The sequence below is a fragment of the Sus scrofa genome, chromosome 6, assembly GCF_000003025.6.
Source record: "Sus scrofa isolate TJ Tabasco breed Duroc chromosome 6, Sscrofa11.1, whole genome shotgun sequence".
Lineage (NCBI taxonomy): Eukaryota > Metazoa > Chordata > Mammalia > Artiodactyla > Suidae > Sus > Sus scrofa.
Window position 1 is genome coordinate 44667688 of NC_010448.4, and position 14203 is coordinate 44681890.

Here is a 14203-nt window from a genome sequence, read left to right on the forward strand (position 1 = left end):
TGGGCTGGGGGCCGCCCCCTGGCCCCCCTCCAGCCCGGCTCCAGTTACAGCTGCTGGCTGGGGAGGGGAGGGGTGGGGTGGGGCTGGGAGGGGACACCGCTGAGGGCGGCGCGTCCAGCTCAGGGCCAGGGGGTCCAGCCGGCCGTTTGGGGGCCTTCTTCCAGCAGGGGACAGCCTGACTGGGGTGAGCGTCCCCCCCTCCCCTCCAGGCCTCACCCCTGGCCTGGCCGGGAGCCTATTTTGGGAGCAGAAGTGGCGCCCAGGCAGGCCAGACCCAAGAGGAAGGGTGTGTGTTTGGGTCGTTGGGGCTCCCCCAGGGGTGGGAGTGTGGGTGCAGCTCCTCCTTTCGCCTGTGGCTGCGTGTGCACCCTGGCTGGGTGTGCGGTTTGGACACTCACGTGTGTAGCTCGGGCTGCGTCCTTGTTTGGGGGCCCCGGGAGGCCCAGATGAGGAGTACTGTGTGCCTGTGGCTCCACCCTGAGTCCTGCTCCAACCAGAAGTTTGGGGAGTGGGTGTTGTCTCCACTCCAGCCCCACTGTGCGCGCGTGCATGTATGCGTGAGTGCGCCCCGGCCCCAGGCATCTGCCTTGGGTCTCTCAGCCCTGCTGGCCTGGGCCTCCTGTCACTCGCCTGGTGTTGTCCACTGTTGAAAGATGTCACCCAGAGACAGGCAAAGGGGATTTTTTTCCCCGTTCTCCTCACTTCCAGGAGAGGAGAAGAGGTGGCCTTTCCCACGGGGGCAGCCTGTGGCGTTGTGGCAGCCAGGCCTCACCCCGGCAATGACCCCCGAGGCAGGAGGGGGGGTAGGAAAGCTGTTGCCATGGTGGCCTGTGCGAGGCAAATTCCTCCAGGGTGAAGTGGGAGATATTTATACCCAGGGTCAGGCAGAGAGTGGGCCAGTGGCCGAGGGCAGGAGAGCTGGGATCTTTCAGACACAGCGAGGCAGTTTTGTGCAAGCAGGTGGGTCCTTGGGTGTGTCCTGGCTGTCTGGGCTCTGGCAGGCTGGCCGTCTCTCTGCCAGGGTGGGGTGAGGCACCTCCACCACCGGAGTAGGTGTGGGGAATCTGGGGCCTGCTGTGGGGGAAGCCCGGGCCTTCGGGAGGTCCCTGTGGATTTTGTGTGTCCCCCCTGCCTGGTCCTTGTCCTTGCTGCCATATGACCCCCCCCATTGGGTGGGATGTTTGGGTGAGACTGTGTCCTGGTGAAGCAGGGGGTGCCTTGTTTCCCAGGGCGACCAAGCTAGATGGATGCTTTTGGAATTAAGTCTCTGGACTGTATCTTAACCCCTTGGGTTCAGGCCCCAGTGGTAGGGGAACAAGGGTACACACTTCCTGACCCTTGGTGCTCCCCAGGACAATGGCATCTCTCAGCCACATCTTGGTTCTCTGGGTCGGGATCCTCACCGTGGTCAACGCAGGTGAGTCTGCGGGAGGCAGCCCACCACTCACCTCAGCCCCAAGGGTGGCAAGCGTAGGGGGAAAGCCTGCGAGAGAACTAAGTTGGAGACTCGGTCTACTCTAAGTCCGTTGGGAGCCAGGAAATTGGGGGTCTCACATGGGGTCCAGTCACAGGCTGGTGTGTGGGGGAGGGGAGAAGATGCCCCAGGTCAGGCAAAAATGGAGGGTGGGATGGAGGCGGGCTTCCGTGAACGATGGAGTCAGTCGATGGACAACCTGTAATGAGATGGGAGCTGAGGCAGTTACATGGCCCTGCCCTGCCCTGCCTGCCCAGGACAGTGCAGAGGGGTGGCTGAGACCCAGAGCCGGGGGTGGGGGTGGGGGGGGCGCGGCCTGCTCAGAGTCCAACAGTCCCCAGACTCTCAGCCCAGAAATGCGAACCCCCAAAAGGACCTCGTTACGCCCCTCCCTGTCCAGGATCCCAGGGAGCATCCACCTCTGATGTCTTTCTCTCTTTCCAGAAGCTCCACAGGAACACGACCCATTCACCTATGGTGAGGGAGGGAGGGGCCTCTTTCTTGGGGAGCTGGCTGGTGGGGGTGGGGGGCTGGGCTGAGTTAGCCTGTCCTCTCCTCCCCCATCTCTCTCTGTTTCTGTCTCCACCTGTCTCTAGACTCTCAGTGTTTATCCCTCTGTCATTCTCATTCTCTCTCTTTCTCATGATCTGGCTCTATCTTGATCTCTTTGGCTGTTTCTCTCTGTCTCTCAGTGAGTCCCTGTCTCTCTGTCTCTCTATTCTCTTTCTCCTTTCCCCTCTCAGTATCCCATGGCCCAGCCTCCACTTCCTCCTGGCTTTCTCCTCTTCCTGCCCCCCTCATCCTTTCCATCACCCTCCCCATCTCCCTTGTTTTCCTCCCTCCTCCTTGCCCTGCCCACCTCCTCTTCTCCTTTTTCTTTACATCCTCTTTTCTTCCCATCTCCTGTCTCTCGTCTCTCCCTCCTCCTCTTATTGATCTCCTTTCTCCTCTTCCCGGATCCTTCCTCCTGGCCCCTTCCTCCCTATTCTGCTCCTCTCCTGGCTTTCCTCCTCCCCTCCCTGCATTCACCGTCCTCCCTGCTGTCCACAGACTACCAATCCCTTCGGATCGGAGGCCTCATCATCGCCGGAATCCTCTTCATCCTGGGCATACTCATCGTCTTGAGTGGGTACCCCCACACTGCCTCCAGCCATGCTTCTGCGCGTGTCTGCTCCAGCCCCGCCCTGTCCCCGCCCCGCCTCCAACCCCGCCTCTATCCCAGCCCTTGGCCCCGCCCTTGTTTCTGCCCTGCACCTGTTCTGCCCTGGGCCCGTCTCTGTCTCGCCTTCGGACCCGCCCTCGCCCCTTCCTATCCCCGCCCTCGGCCCCGCCCCTGTTCCTGCCCCACCCTTATCCCCGCCCCCCAGCCTCTTCTGCCCTGGCTCGCGCGCGAGCTCTGGCTGGCTGTGCGGCACTGAGCAGAATATCAGCGCGCTCTTCCTCACACCCCACCCACAGGCAGAAGATGCCGGTGCAAGTTCAACCAGCAGCAGAGGTAAGAGGCCTCTGTGGACCCTCACTCCCCTACTCCGGCTCTAAAGGGGAGCTGGGGGTGAGGCCGGAAGTCCACTCAATCCACAGCCAGAGACACCGGCAAATATGTACTAAGCACCTGCTATGTGCCCAGCCCCGAGGTAGCCTGGGACCAAGCCACGAAATAAGTAAACTCCTTGCCTGGCTGAGTCCCAGCCCAGTGGGGGCGGTGGCAGTGGGTTCCAAGAGACCCACAAATATAAAATCACAAAGCGTGATAAGTGCTGTGAAAGAGCCTCGGCAAAATGAGATCACCTCACTTGGCGGCCCAGTTTAGCTCGGAGTCCTGTTCCTAGCTTTTTGATTAATCCTTAAATAAAAATTTAAAGCCCAGGCAATGTATTAATATCTTCTCCGTATTGATACTTGTAGATGTTATTATAAATAAAGGTAGTATTTATTGGGTGTGTCTCACGTGCAGGATTCATTGTGTTATTCACCCCTCACACCACCTCTATAAGGTGGGCGCTGTAACTAACCTCATTCTACAGATGAGGAAACCAAAGCCCAGGGAGGTGATCACATGCCCCAGATCACTCAGCTAAAAGAGGAGGGTTCTGGGTTTCTAACCTAGGGCTGTCTCCAGGCACCCTGCCTTCAAGTCCTTTTGCTAGTCCCCTTCCAAATTCCAGTTCCTTCCCCAGCACTCGGGGAGGTACTTGCTGTTACTGGCTTGGAGCGCCTGCCTCTTGCCACACACTTAAATGCTTCTGGGTGCGCTAGATCTTCTGGCTGCCTCCTGAACCCGCTCCTCCCTCATTTCTGGGGCTCAGTACACTGGCCTGTGAAATGGGGCTGCTTTGGGGTTTCCTGGGTGCCACTGCCTCTCTCCTTTTCCATCCCCAATTCCTTCTGCATCTTCTTTCTCAGGACTGGGGAGCCTGATGAAGAGGAGGGAACTTTCCGCAGCTCCATCCGCCGTGAGTTTGGGGGCGACTTCGGGTGTTTCCAAGAACCCCTTCCCTTGTCCTCCCTGGGCGCGTGGAGGGAGGGGCTTGATCTGAAACTCCAGGTCGGGGAGTTGCACTGCCTTGCTCCTACCTTCCAGAGGAGCTGGGGTGCCCCTCCTGACACCCGAACTCTATGTGTTCCCCCTCAGGTCTGTCCACCCGCAGGCGGTAGAAACACCTGGCGCTATGGAACCCAGCCAGGTCCTGCAGCTCTGACCAGGCTTAGGGGAGGGAGCGGGGAGAGGAGGGGGCGAAGGGCTGGGGTAGGGGGCCTGGAGGGCTCTCCGGCCTCTTACCCTTTTCACTCCCACAGGATTCCCCTGGCACCTGACGCCCCCCACCCACCGTCCGCGCGCCCACCACCACCTGGACTGCACTCTCCGCCAGCTCTGCGCCCACAGACTCCTCTCTGCTGCCCAGATTTCCAATAAAACGTGCTTTTCTCTCTTGACAGCGCTCTGTTGCTCTGTCAGTCCCTTCGCGTGGAAAGCCTGGGAGCCCCCTTGGCCCCGGCAGGGGGCGCCCCCACCCTTGGGGAAGGGGCGGGGACGTCGGCAGTGGGCGGGGGCGGGGGCGGGGGTGGCCGGGACGGGGGCGGGCTCTCCGGGCCCCCATTGGCTACGGCCCCCCCCAAGAGCAGGGCTCTTCCCCCCATCTCCCCCCGACACCAGTCTGTCCCGCTTCCAGCTGCTGCAGCCGCACCTTCACCGCCTCGACATCCAGCCACCCCCTGATCCTGACGGGTTCAGCATGGCGACCCCTACCCAGGTCCCCACAAAGGGTGAGCGTCGCCTGGGGAGAGGGAGCAGGGAGGTTCCGAGATCTTAGAGCTTAGGAGAGAGCATCTGGCGGAGATTCCAGTTCTGGAAAGAGAGGGGAGTGGGGAAGGGGGATGTCCGCTCCTCCAGAGGGCGGAGGCCCCTGCAGTGCACCCCTTGGAGCCCCTTTGGGCCTCTTGGACACCCCTCCGGGTGGTGTGGTTCCTGTGCGGGACCCGCAGTTGGAGAGCGGCAGTCTCCGGAGAAAGGATGCGCGGATTGGTAGCTATAGCAACCGGGTTGCTGGTCCAGCATAGCGGTGGTAGTGGACTCGAAGAGATGCGCTTGGAGGGTGGGAGCGGGTGGCTCTGCGGCCACAGAGGTTCTGGCAGATTTCAGAGTCCCTGCGGTGGGTAAGGCGAGGGGGTCCATGTACTTCTTCTTTCTAGAGCCAGCCCCTATGGTGGGTGTTTCCTGAATTCCCTGATAGGCATGTTCCGTGGGAAGGGGAGAGAAAGAGGAAAAGACAGGAGGTGGAGGAAGTGAGAGAGAGAAGGAGAGAGACAAGAGTGCGCGAGAAGGAGACAGAAAGGAATATAGAAAGAGACTGACCGAGAGAGCCTGAAAGAGATAGAGACCGAGAGATGGAAGGAATGAGGCAACTCTGGAGAGGGAGGTATAAAGACACGGAGGGGGAGAGAGAGAGGGAGATGGACCCACAGCGAGAGGGAAACGGGAAAGAGGAGAGACGGCGCAGGGTGGGGCCGCACCACTGCAGTGAGCCCCCTGGGCAGGGATGGGTGGCAGGACCCTCCTTCCCAGCCCACAGCCAGGGCTGTTGTCTGGTCGGGGAGGTGGTGCGCTTGGCTGTACACACCGATGCCCCTTCCTCCCAGCTCCATGCAGCCACACAGAGATTTACATTTCACACCGTTAACCCAGTTAGGCACCCCCTGAAACACTTCCCCCCCAACACACAGGCCCCTTTCTTGAACCTACTTTGCAGAGGAGCAAGGGGAAAAATGCTTTCATGGTGGGGGGAGAGGTGAGCAGGGGGAAGGATTTTAGCACTGAGAGCCGGGCCAGGGGATAGGTCAACCACGCTGAGGAGCCTCTGGCGGTGAGGGAACCCCAATTCCACTCTAATCTCTCTTTCCCTGCTCCCTTTCCCGGCAGGTGGGGGCTGCTGCACTGAGCCATATCTGCAGAATTTGAAGCAGGGCGGGGGGGGGGGGCGGCTGCAGAGGCCGGAAGCCACCCTAGGGAGAGGGGGCAGGGCTGAGCCAGCAAACCTGGCGGGAGCCCAGGGCTTCTTTTCGCCGAGACGGTGGTTAGCAGGATCGATGGCAGTAGATGGGCAGCGGTGGGAGGACAGATGCCTCAGTCATCCCCCCCTTTTCCCTAGTCACAGCAGGAGAGGGGACATCAGGTCTTGGGAAACCCCAGGGGAGGAAAAGCATGTTGCGTGTTGCAAACCAATTAATGAAATTAACCAATGGGTTGTTAGGGAGAGAGGGGTGGGGAAGAGGGACGACACCCCAGTCCCCCTACTACATGCCCCATTGGAGAGCAGGAGGGTGTCCTGGGGGCAAAGAGAAAGGAGAAGTGGAGTACAACTAGACTTGGGTCTCTAGAAGAACCCTTGGCTTGGCCAGAAGCCAATTCTGCAGGGGCAACACTAGGAGGTACAAAGGGTCCAGAGAGTATCAAGGAGGGCCCTGGAGTTAGAAACGTAACCCCAAGTCCCATACAGGACCCCACCCAGCCTGGGGTACCCAGACCCATTACCTCTCTTCACCTCTCAAGATGCCCCAGTTGCCATAGTAACCACCTCCTTCCTGATGTCTCCCTGGCAACTGGCCAGGAGTGGTGTACATTCCTTCTCCTGATTCCTGACTCCACCCTTAGCCCAGCGTCGCCCCAGGACCCAGATTGCCAGGGCAGCAGGGAGCAGGAGAGGAACTTCTGCATGGAGCAAGAATACCCATGGAGAAACAAAAGAGGATTCTGGGGCAGGTGCTCACCCAGTGGGCTTCTTTGCTGGCTTGGGGAGTCTGGAGGTGTGGAAACACAGGAGAGAAATGCAGAATAATCCAACTGTTCCATCTCTGAGGCGGCCTCCCTGCAGCCTAGCAGGGGCTCACATTCATTCCTTCACCCATTCATTTCATTCGTTCTAGAAAACTTCTTCGAAAAACTTTATAAATGCCAGGATTAACAGCAGAGATGAGTCAAATAAATTTGCTCTCCATCTGGTGCAGGAGCTAAGACAGAGCACAGATGACTCCAAAATAATGTTTCCCCATCTTGATGCTCATGAGTGCCACCTTCATGATTTTTCCTTGTCCAAATGTTTCCCACGGTGATATTTATTAAACATTTTTTCCTTCAAAGGATTAACTTTTTAAAAACTTAATTAGCTGTAGGAGTTCTCATTGTGGCTCAGAGGGTTAAGGACCTGACATTGTCTCTGTGAGGATGTGAGTTTGATCCCTGGTCTGGCTCAGTGGGTTAAGGATCTGCTATTGCCGGTAATCTGCAGTGTAGGTCACAGATGCGGCTCAAATCTGGTGTTGCTGTGGCTGTGGCATAGGCCAGAAGCTGCAGCTTCACTTCAACCCATGGCCTGAGAACTTCCATATAGTGCAGGTGCAGCTGTTAAAGCAAAAACAAAACAAAAAAACCCTCCAAACCAAAAAACTTTTAGTTAGCTTTATTTTATATTCTCACCACAAATAGAAAAATCAGCATTTTTTTTTTTGCCTTACATTAAAAGCAAGTATTAAAATGATCTTAAACAAGTGACTTCACTCTTCTGGGACTCAGGGTCCCTCTTTGTGGAATGGTAATGAAGCTAGTGCCTACATCAGAGAGCTGCTGTGAAGATTAAGTGTTCTAATATCTTTAAAGTGCTTAGGAAAGAGCCTGGAATGGAATCAGTGCTATCAAGTGCTGTGTAGATAAATAAATAGAGGCAAAAACCAAATAATGCCATTAAAATTCTAGTTATGTTGTCTGCTGAAGGCCCGAGCCCAAGGCCTGTTTTCTCTTGGGAGATTAACAAGGATTGGGAGGTGTGGAGACACATCACCTCCTATTTAAGACTTCCCTTTTGAAGACTGGACAGGAACTGAGAAGGGCAAAATTACCCACTGAGAATACATGTTATTCAGGGTCCTGCCTGGGTACCACCTGCATTGGTCAGTTTGGGCTAGAATACACCGTGTTAACAAATAGTACCAAAAATCTCAGTGGCTTCTCACAACCAAGGTTGATTTCTCACTTACACTGTGTGTCCACCACAGGTCGACTGGGGATCCCTATTCTCCAAAGAAAACTGGAGCAGCCACAATTTTGAACATTCAAGTCACCTGGCAAAAGGCAAAGGAGAGCTTCTACCTGAGCCCTTGAATGGGACAGACTGGAAGTAGCAATGACACTTCCGCTCATAGTTCATTGGCCAGAATTAGTCATGTGTTCCCCTTCCCAACCTCAGGGTAGCCAACCTTCCTGACCTTCGATCAGGGAAGAACGTTAATGACAGCGTCTGGCTCTCCTGGTTACCTCCCCTCTGCCCTCGTGGTCCATATTTGCAGAATTGTGCTCTGAACAAGGCAGAGTGTACGGAAAGCTGTCAGAGGAATCGGGGAAGCAACAGGACAAGCTTCTTGAATGGGAAGGATGTTCTGAGCTCTCCTGATGGGGAATATGGTTTAAGACAGGGAAGCAAGAGATGGGAAAAGTAAATCCACAGACACACACACACACACACACACACACACACACACACACACACACTTTATCCACATGTTAGCTCTTATGAAATCAAGCGGAGTCCATGGATGAGTATGTTTCACGTGGTATAGATACATATGCACGCATGGACACACCCACTGGGAAAGTTATTACAAAATCAATTTTGAACCTTTTTTTTTTTTGGCTGCATCTGTGGCATATGGAAATTCCCCAGACCAGAGATTGAATCCGAGCTGTGGCTCAGCTTATGAGACAGCTGCGGCAATGCCCAATCTTTAACCCACTGCTGATGGGCTGGGGATCAAACCCACAGCTCCACAGCAACCCAAGCTGCTGCAATCAGATCCTTAACCCACTGCGCCACAGTGGGAATTCCAATTTGGACTGTTTAAATTGACAATGTTGGAGTTCCCGTTGTGGCTCAGTGAAAACGAATCCGACTAGGAACCATGAGGTTTTGGGTTTGATCCCTGGCCTCACTCAGTGGGTTAAGGATTTGGTGTTGCTGTGAGCTATGGTGTCGTTCGCAGACCCGGCCCGGATTTGATATTGCTGTGGCTGTGGTGTACCCCAGGCAGCTGTAGCTCTGATTAGACCCCTAACCTGGGAACCTCCATATGCCATGGGTGCAGCCCTAAAAAATAAAATAAAATAAATAAATAAATTGGCGATGTCTGAGAAATAAGTGCTACAGGATATAGTATAATACAGTATAATATAATACAAATTATTGCACAGCTCCGCTGTGCTGACTTTGGTGGCAGGAGCAAGTGGATAAGAACAGGCTGCAGTGCCTGTCTCTTGGAGCTCTCAGATGGCTTCGAAGTTTCAGCGAGTGTTCAGGGGAAGGCGATATACTCAGTAGTCCCCCCGTAGCACTGGAGTCTGTTCACTCCCAGCACCATATGCCAGTGGAAGTGTTCATGAGTTTTTCAGGCTATGAGTCCATGCTTGCGTTAGACCTCCTCAGGTGGGTAGGACCAGGACTGCCATGTACGGTTACGTAGGTTAGACACTGTACAAAGGAAGGTTTTTTTTGTTTGTTTTGCTTTTTTTTTTTTTTTTTCTATTTTAGGGCTGTACCCACAGTATATGGAGGTTCCCAGCAGGCTAGGGGTCAAATTGGAGCTGTAGCCACCGGCCTACACCACAGCCATAGCAACGTGGGATCCGAGCCGGGTCTGCGACCTACACCACCGCTCACGGTAATGCCAGATCCTTAACCCACTGATGGAGGCTAGAGGATGAACCCGCATCCTCATGGATCCTAATTGGGTTGGTTAACCGCTGAGCCACGAAGGGAACTCCAGGGAAGATACTGACCAATTGAGTGAGTCGGGGCTGGAATCCAGCCTCTGTTCCTCCTTGTAAGCTTTGTGTCCTGTCATGAGGCCATGTCATCCAGAACAAGGGGGTCTTGTTCCCTGATTTCTACACAGAAACCACTGGGCCAGTGGCCCCATCAGAATCCTCAAAAATATTAAGATGCACAGTGTTGAAGTTTTTTTCTCTTTTTCTCTGCCTTCTCCCTGCAGTTCCTCAGGAACCTGACCCATTTTACTATGGTGAGTGGCAGACTCTGTGATGAGGGTATCCTGGGGCTGGATGGAGGAGTGGTTGTGAATCCCCAAGGGTCACTGCTGAAGTGGCTTCAGCTATGGCTACATGCTGCATCCTGGGCTCTAGCCATGTGACCATATGGATATAATTTCCATCAGCCTGGCTCATGGAGGGTTGAATCAGATTTGGGGAGGGAGCACCCTCTGTGGACCCTCTTCAGGCTTCACCAGGAGTCTGCGCTGCTGCAGTGGGGTCATCAGAGAAGCAAAAAACTCTGACAACAGGCTGCCTGGATTTGAATCCTGGCTTATCCACTCACTAGCTGTGTGGCCTTGAGCAAGCAACTTTGCCTCTCTGGCCCTTCTGTAAATAAAGAGTAGTAATAGTTCCCACCCATAAGGATTGTGAGAAAGACTTGCTCAGATGATGCCATTAAATCTTCCCCAGAGCACTGAAGCTTAAAGAAGTTACTCCAGGTCTAGCAGACCTGGCCGAAGTTCCCTCTCTAAACACTGCCTTGCCTTCTCCTTTTGCTCAGTCATATTGTTCCTCCATGTGCCAAGTCCTTTCCTGCCTCAGGGCCTTTGCACTTGCTGTTTCTTCACCAGAAAACTCCTCCTCTAGCTCTCCACACTGCTAGCTAGGGCTCCTTTTTCTTCTTCAGACCTCAGATGAAATAATGACCGTCTACTAGGGGAGGCCCTCCTGACTCCCCTGGAAGAAGAGCCACATCCACATCTAGCCATGGTCATACGACTTCATTTTGGGGTTTTATTTTGTTTATCACAATATGAAAGACAACTCCCTGAGGGCGGAGGCCTGCACTGCTGTAGGCACAGAGTGGGTGCTTTATAAATGAATATTTCAATAAATGTTTACTATGGCATATTAGACAAGAATAATTCTTAAGAAGGAAATTTTTTAAAAAAGAAAGATTAGGAAATGTTAAGGAGAGGATGGGAAATTCTAAATAGGACAGCCAGACTTCCGTAGTGGCTCAGCGGTTAATAAACCCGACTAGCATCCATGAGGACTCGGGTTCGATCCCTGGCCTCGCTCAGTGGGTTAAGGATCCAGTGTTGCCGTGAGCTGTGGTGAGCAGATGCAGCTCAGATCCCCAGTTGCTGTGGCTTTGGTCCAGGGTGGTGGCTACAGCTCGGACTGGACCCCTAGCCTGGGAATATCCACATGCCGCAGGTGCAGCCCTAAAAAGACCAAATAAATAAAGAAAGAAATAGGACAGCCAGAGAAGGCTTAACATTTGAATAAAGCCCAGAAGTTAGTAAAGGGGGATATGTGGGGGAGGAGCTTTCAGGCAGAAGACCCAGCAAGTGCAAAGGCCCTGAGGTAGGACCTGGAACAGCAGGGTGATCCCTGTGCTTGCAGTAGGGGACTGAGGAGGAGAGCGGAGTGGGATGAGGTCTGAGAAGGGGCAGGGGTCGTCCTGGGCCTCGTGAGCTGTGGGGAGGACTTTGGCTTTTACTTGGAATGCAGTGGAGGTGAGGGGGAGGGGAGGGGTACGCGCTGAGTCAGGAGGACGCTGATCGCTGATCGCTGATCGCTGATCGCACTCAGGCATTAGCAGGAGCCCTGGAGTTGGGGGGTTGAACTGGGGATGGGTGGCTGAGGGACCGCAGAGAAGGTTGTTCGCTGAAAAAAATTACCTATGCAGTCGAGGAGGGTCATATCTACGACCAAAGTATCCAGAAAAGGGGAGAGGAGAGGTCAAGGGAGGCTCCCAGTGCCCAAGGCCATGCGCTCTGTCCTCACGTTAACCCACCGGAAACGCCAGGCAAGACTCCGGCGGCGGGGCCGAGGTGCCGCCCAGGTTTGATGTCCTCCAATGTCTTCCCCAGACTATGACACTGTGCAGACTGTGGGCATGACTCTGGCTACCATATTGTTCCTGCTGGGCATCCTCATCATCATCAGTAAGTGCGACCATCTCCTGGGCTCCAAGGCCCCGTAAGGAGAGCCCCTCGGGGTCTCCGGGCACCTGCAGTTCCCCTGCCAGCTTTTGTCCAGACCCTTATGTCGCGTCTCCTTGTTGTGTTCTCTCTCTCTCTCCTGACAGGCAAGAAGGTGAAGTGCAGGAAGGCCGACTCCGGGTCCGAGAGGTCTGGCAGCAGGGGGACGGGAGAGAGGGCGAGGGGTGGGGGCAGCCTGGGCCCAGGGGCGCTGCCCTAGCGAGAGTGTCCCATAAAGCCCGCGCTGGGGAGCCTCTTGATGCTTTTCTCTCTCCTCTTCTCTTCCACAGCCCAACATGCAAATCCTGTAAGTCGGAGCTTCCCTCCTCAGGTGAGGGTGTGGAAGGGCGGGCGGGGTTCGGGGAGGGGGGTGGGGGCACGGAGGCGCGTCGAGGGGAAGGGGCTGCATCACACGCACAGACCCGTCCCTAAGGGGGCCCCTGGTGAGGACTGTGGGAATTTCAGTAGGAGCTGAGACCCTACAGATCAGACGTGTTCAACCACGGAGTTAGTGGGTTGTGAAATGTCCTAAGGAGTCCCTGTAGCCGTCCAGAAACAAGTACATGAGCCAGGCGGAGCTAATTCCCCAGAGGAGAAAGCCACAGCCTGTTGAGAGTGGGGTCCCACATGGGAAAAAGACTTTGGCAGAATGAAGACAGGGTTGAGCCCTAGAGAAGGGAGAAGAGAGAAGGTTTTCCAGAATTTCCTGTTCAGTTGGGAAGATCTGGGGTGAAAAGACTGAGAAAAAGGAAGGAAGGAAGGAAGGAAGGAAGGAAGGAAGGAAGGAAGGAAGGAAGGAGGAGGGAGGGAGGGAGGCGGGGAAAAAAGGGCTTGTGAATAATTGTATCAAAAAGCAGAAGGAGAGATGCATGGAACAGAGATTTTATAAACTGATATTGAAAAAGAGGGAACATGGGAGAAAATATGAGGACCGTGAGGATGGAAAGTACAGGATAAACGGTGAAGAGGATGGGAGTGTAAAGAGGTGAAGGGTGCAAGAGGGGAGCCTATGAGCATCCCCACAGAGGATGAGGGGGCAGGAGTTGTGAGAGGGGGTGGAGAGGGGAGGTGGAAAGCGAGAGGGGATGGTGTGTAGGGGTAGAGGGTGGAGGGGGTGGAGGGTGGAGGCAGGTGGAGGGTGGAGGGGTGGAGGGTAGAGGGGTGGAGGGTGTAGAGGTGGATGGTGGAGGAGGGGAGAGCGAGTGCAAGGGGAGGGAAAGTGTAAAGGACGATGGGGAGAGATGTAGGATGTGGGGGGATAAGCATGTAGATGAAAGATTGTGACTCCTTGGGGGTGTTAATTTTAATTATGCAAAAATATCTTGACCTGTTTTTAGTGGAACTGTGTCCTTTCCAGGGACTTTTTAAAAATCAGAGATGGATGGGAATCTCTCTGCCTCTTAGAAAGGGCATAGAGGGCAATGGAGACTGCCTTTCTGGCAGGGGGATGCCCCGGAAAAGCCCAGGCTAGGCCAGGGTAGGGTCTCCAGCCTCATCACAGGGGTATTCCCCTCGTGACAGTGTCCTGTGGGACAGGACAAAAGCCACCGAGGAGTCCCTGTAGGAGCCAGACAGCAGGGTGTAGAGAGGCAAGACACCTCCCCAGGAGTTGCTCAGGGGTGACAGTCCTGGAGGTCTGGCTTCCAAGGTGGGAGTGAAGGGTCCACTGGTAGTGGGGAGGGGGCTACCTCCACCCCTCTTGTCACTGACTGACACCTCCTGGCCCCCTCACTCTCTCTTTCTCTCTCTCCCCTCCCAGCCCCTGGAGGTGGTGGTGTGTAAAACCAGCCCTGGGCACCTCCGCTGCTGTCCCTGCCTGAGTGCGGGAGCCTGAGGTCCGGGTGGAGGCGGTGGGGACCCCAGCCTTGCCCCGGGAGCGCTTCCCTGAATGAGCCGCCCCACCCACTCCAAGGCTGGAGCCGCCGCACCTCCCCAGGCCTTGGCAATGACGACCCCCCAAAGAGCCCGTCTGCATCCCAGATCCAGGGACCCAGGCCTCCAGCTCCTGGGGTCCAGGAGTCCACCCTCAGCCCCCCAGAATCCCCGTGTCCCTCTTCCCGGCACCTCCCTGTCTCCTCTCAGAAGATCCGTTCCCCCCGCCCCACCTCCCGCATCCCCGGTGTCCATGTCTTGAGCTTAATAAATGTGCATTTGGTTTTTCCCCTGTTCTGTCTGTGTGTTCTCATCTGTGGGGACAGAATGGGG

The 14203-nt window shown here is 55.3% G+C and overlaps 1 protein-coding gene across 2 annotated transcripts; it reads left to right on the forward strand.

Moving 5' to 3' along the window:
* FXYD7 (FXYD domain containing ion transport regulator 7) lies at positions 904–14159 on the forward strand. Of its 2 annotated transcripts, XM_021097203.1 has the most exons (12): positions 904–960; positions 1353–1417; positions 1919–1951; positions 2525–2969; positions 3878–3927; positions 4107–4158; positions 4271–4738; positions 10007–10036; positions 11888–11962; positions 12106–12148; positions 12289–12329; positions 13758–14159. In XM_021097203.1, exons 4-12 carry the CDS (start codon positions 2627–2629, stop codon positions 13778–13780), a joined length of 1125 nt encoding a protein of 374 aa, XP_020952862.1. In that variant the 5' UTR covers positions 904–960; positions 1353–1417; positions 1919–1951; positions 2525–2626; the 3' UTR covers positions 13781–14159. The 2 variants fall into 2 exon arrangements, with proteins under 2 accessions (XP_020952862.1, XP_020952863.1); XM_021097204.1 differs by lacking the exons at positions 10007–10036; positions 11888–11962; positions 12106–12148; positions 12289–12329; positions 13758–14159 and adding an exon at positions 8021–8088.

What these genes read in the sequence shown, in the direction of transcription:
- FXYD7 (XM_021097203.1), top strand. Translation starts at nt 2,627, where the DNA reads ATGCTTCTGCGCGTGTCTGCTCCAGCCCCGCCCTGTCCCCGCCCCGCC. An exon ending in TACCCAGGTCCCCACAAAGG is followed by an intron (nt 4,739 to 10,006) that starts GTGAGCGTCGCC and finishes TTCTCCCTGCAG; the next exon opens with TTCCTCAGGAACCTGACCCA. An exon ending in GTCGGAGCTTCCCTCCTCAG is followed by an intron (nt 12,330 to 13,757) that starts GTGAGGGTGTGG and finishes CTCCCCTCCCAG; the next exon opens with CCCCTGGAGGTGGTGGTGTG.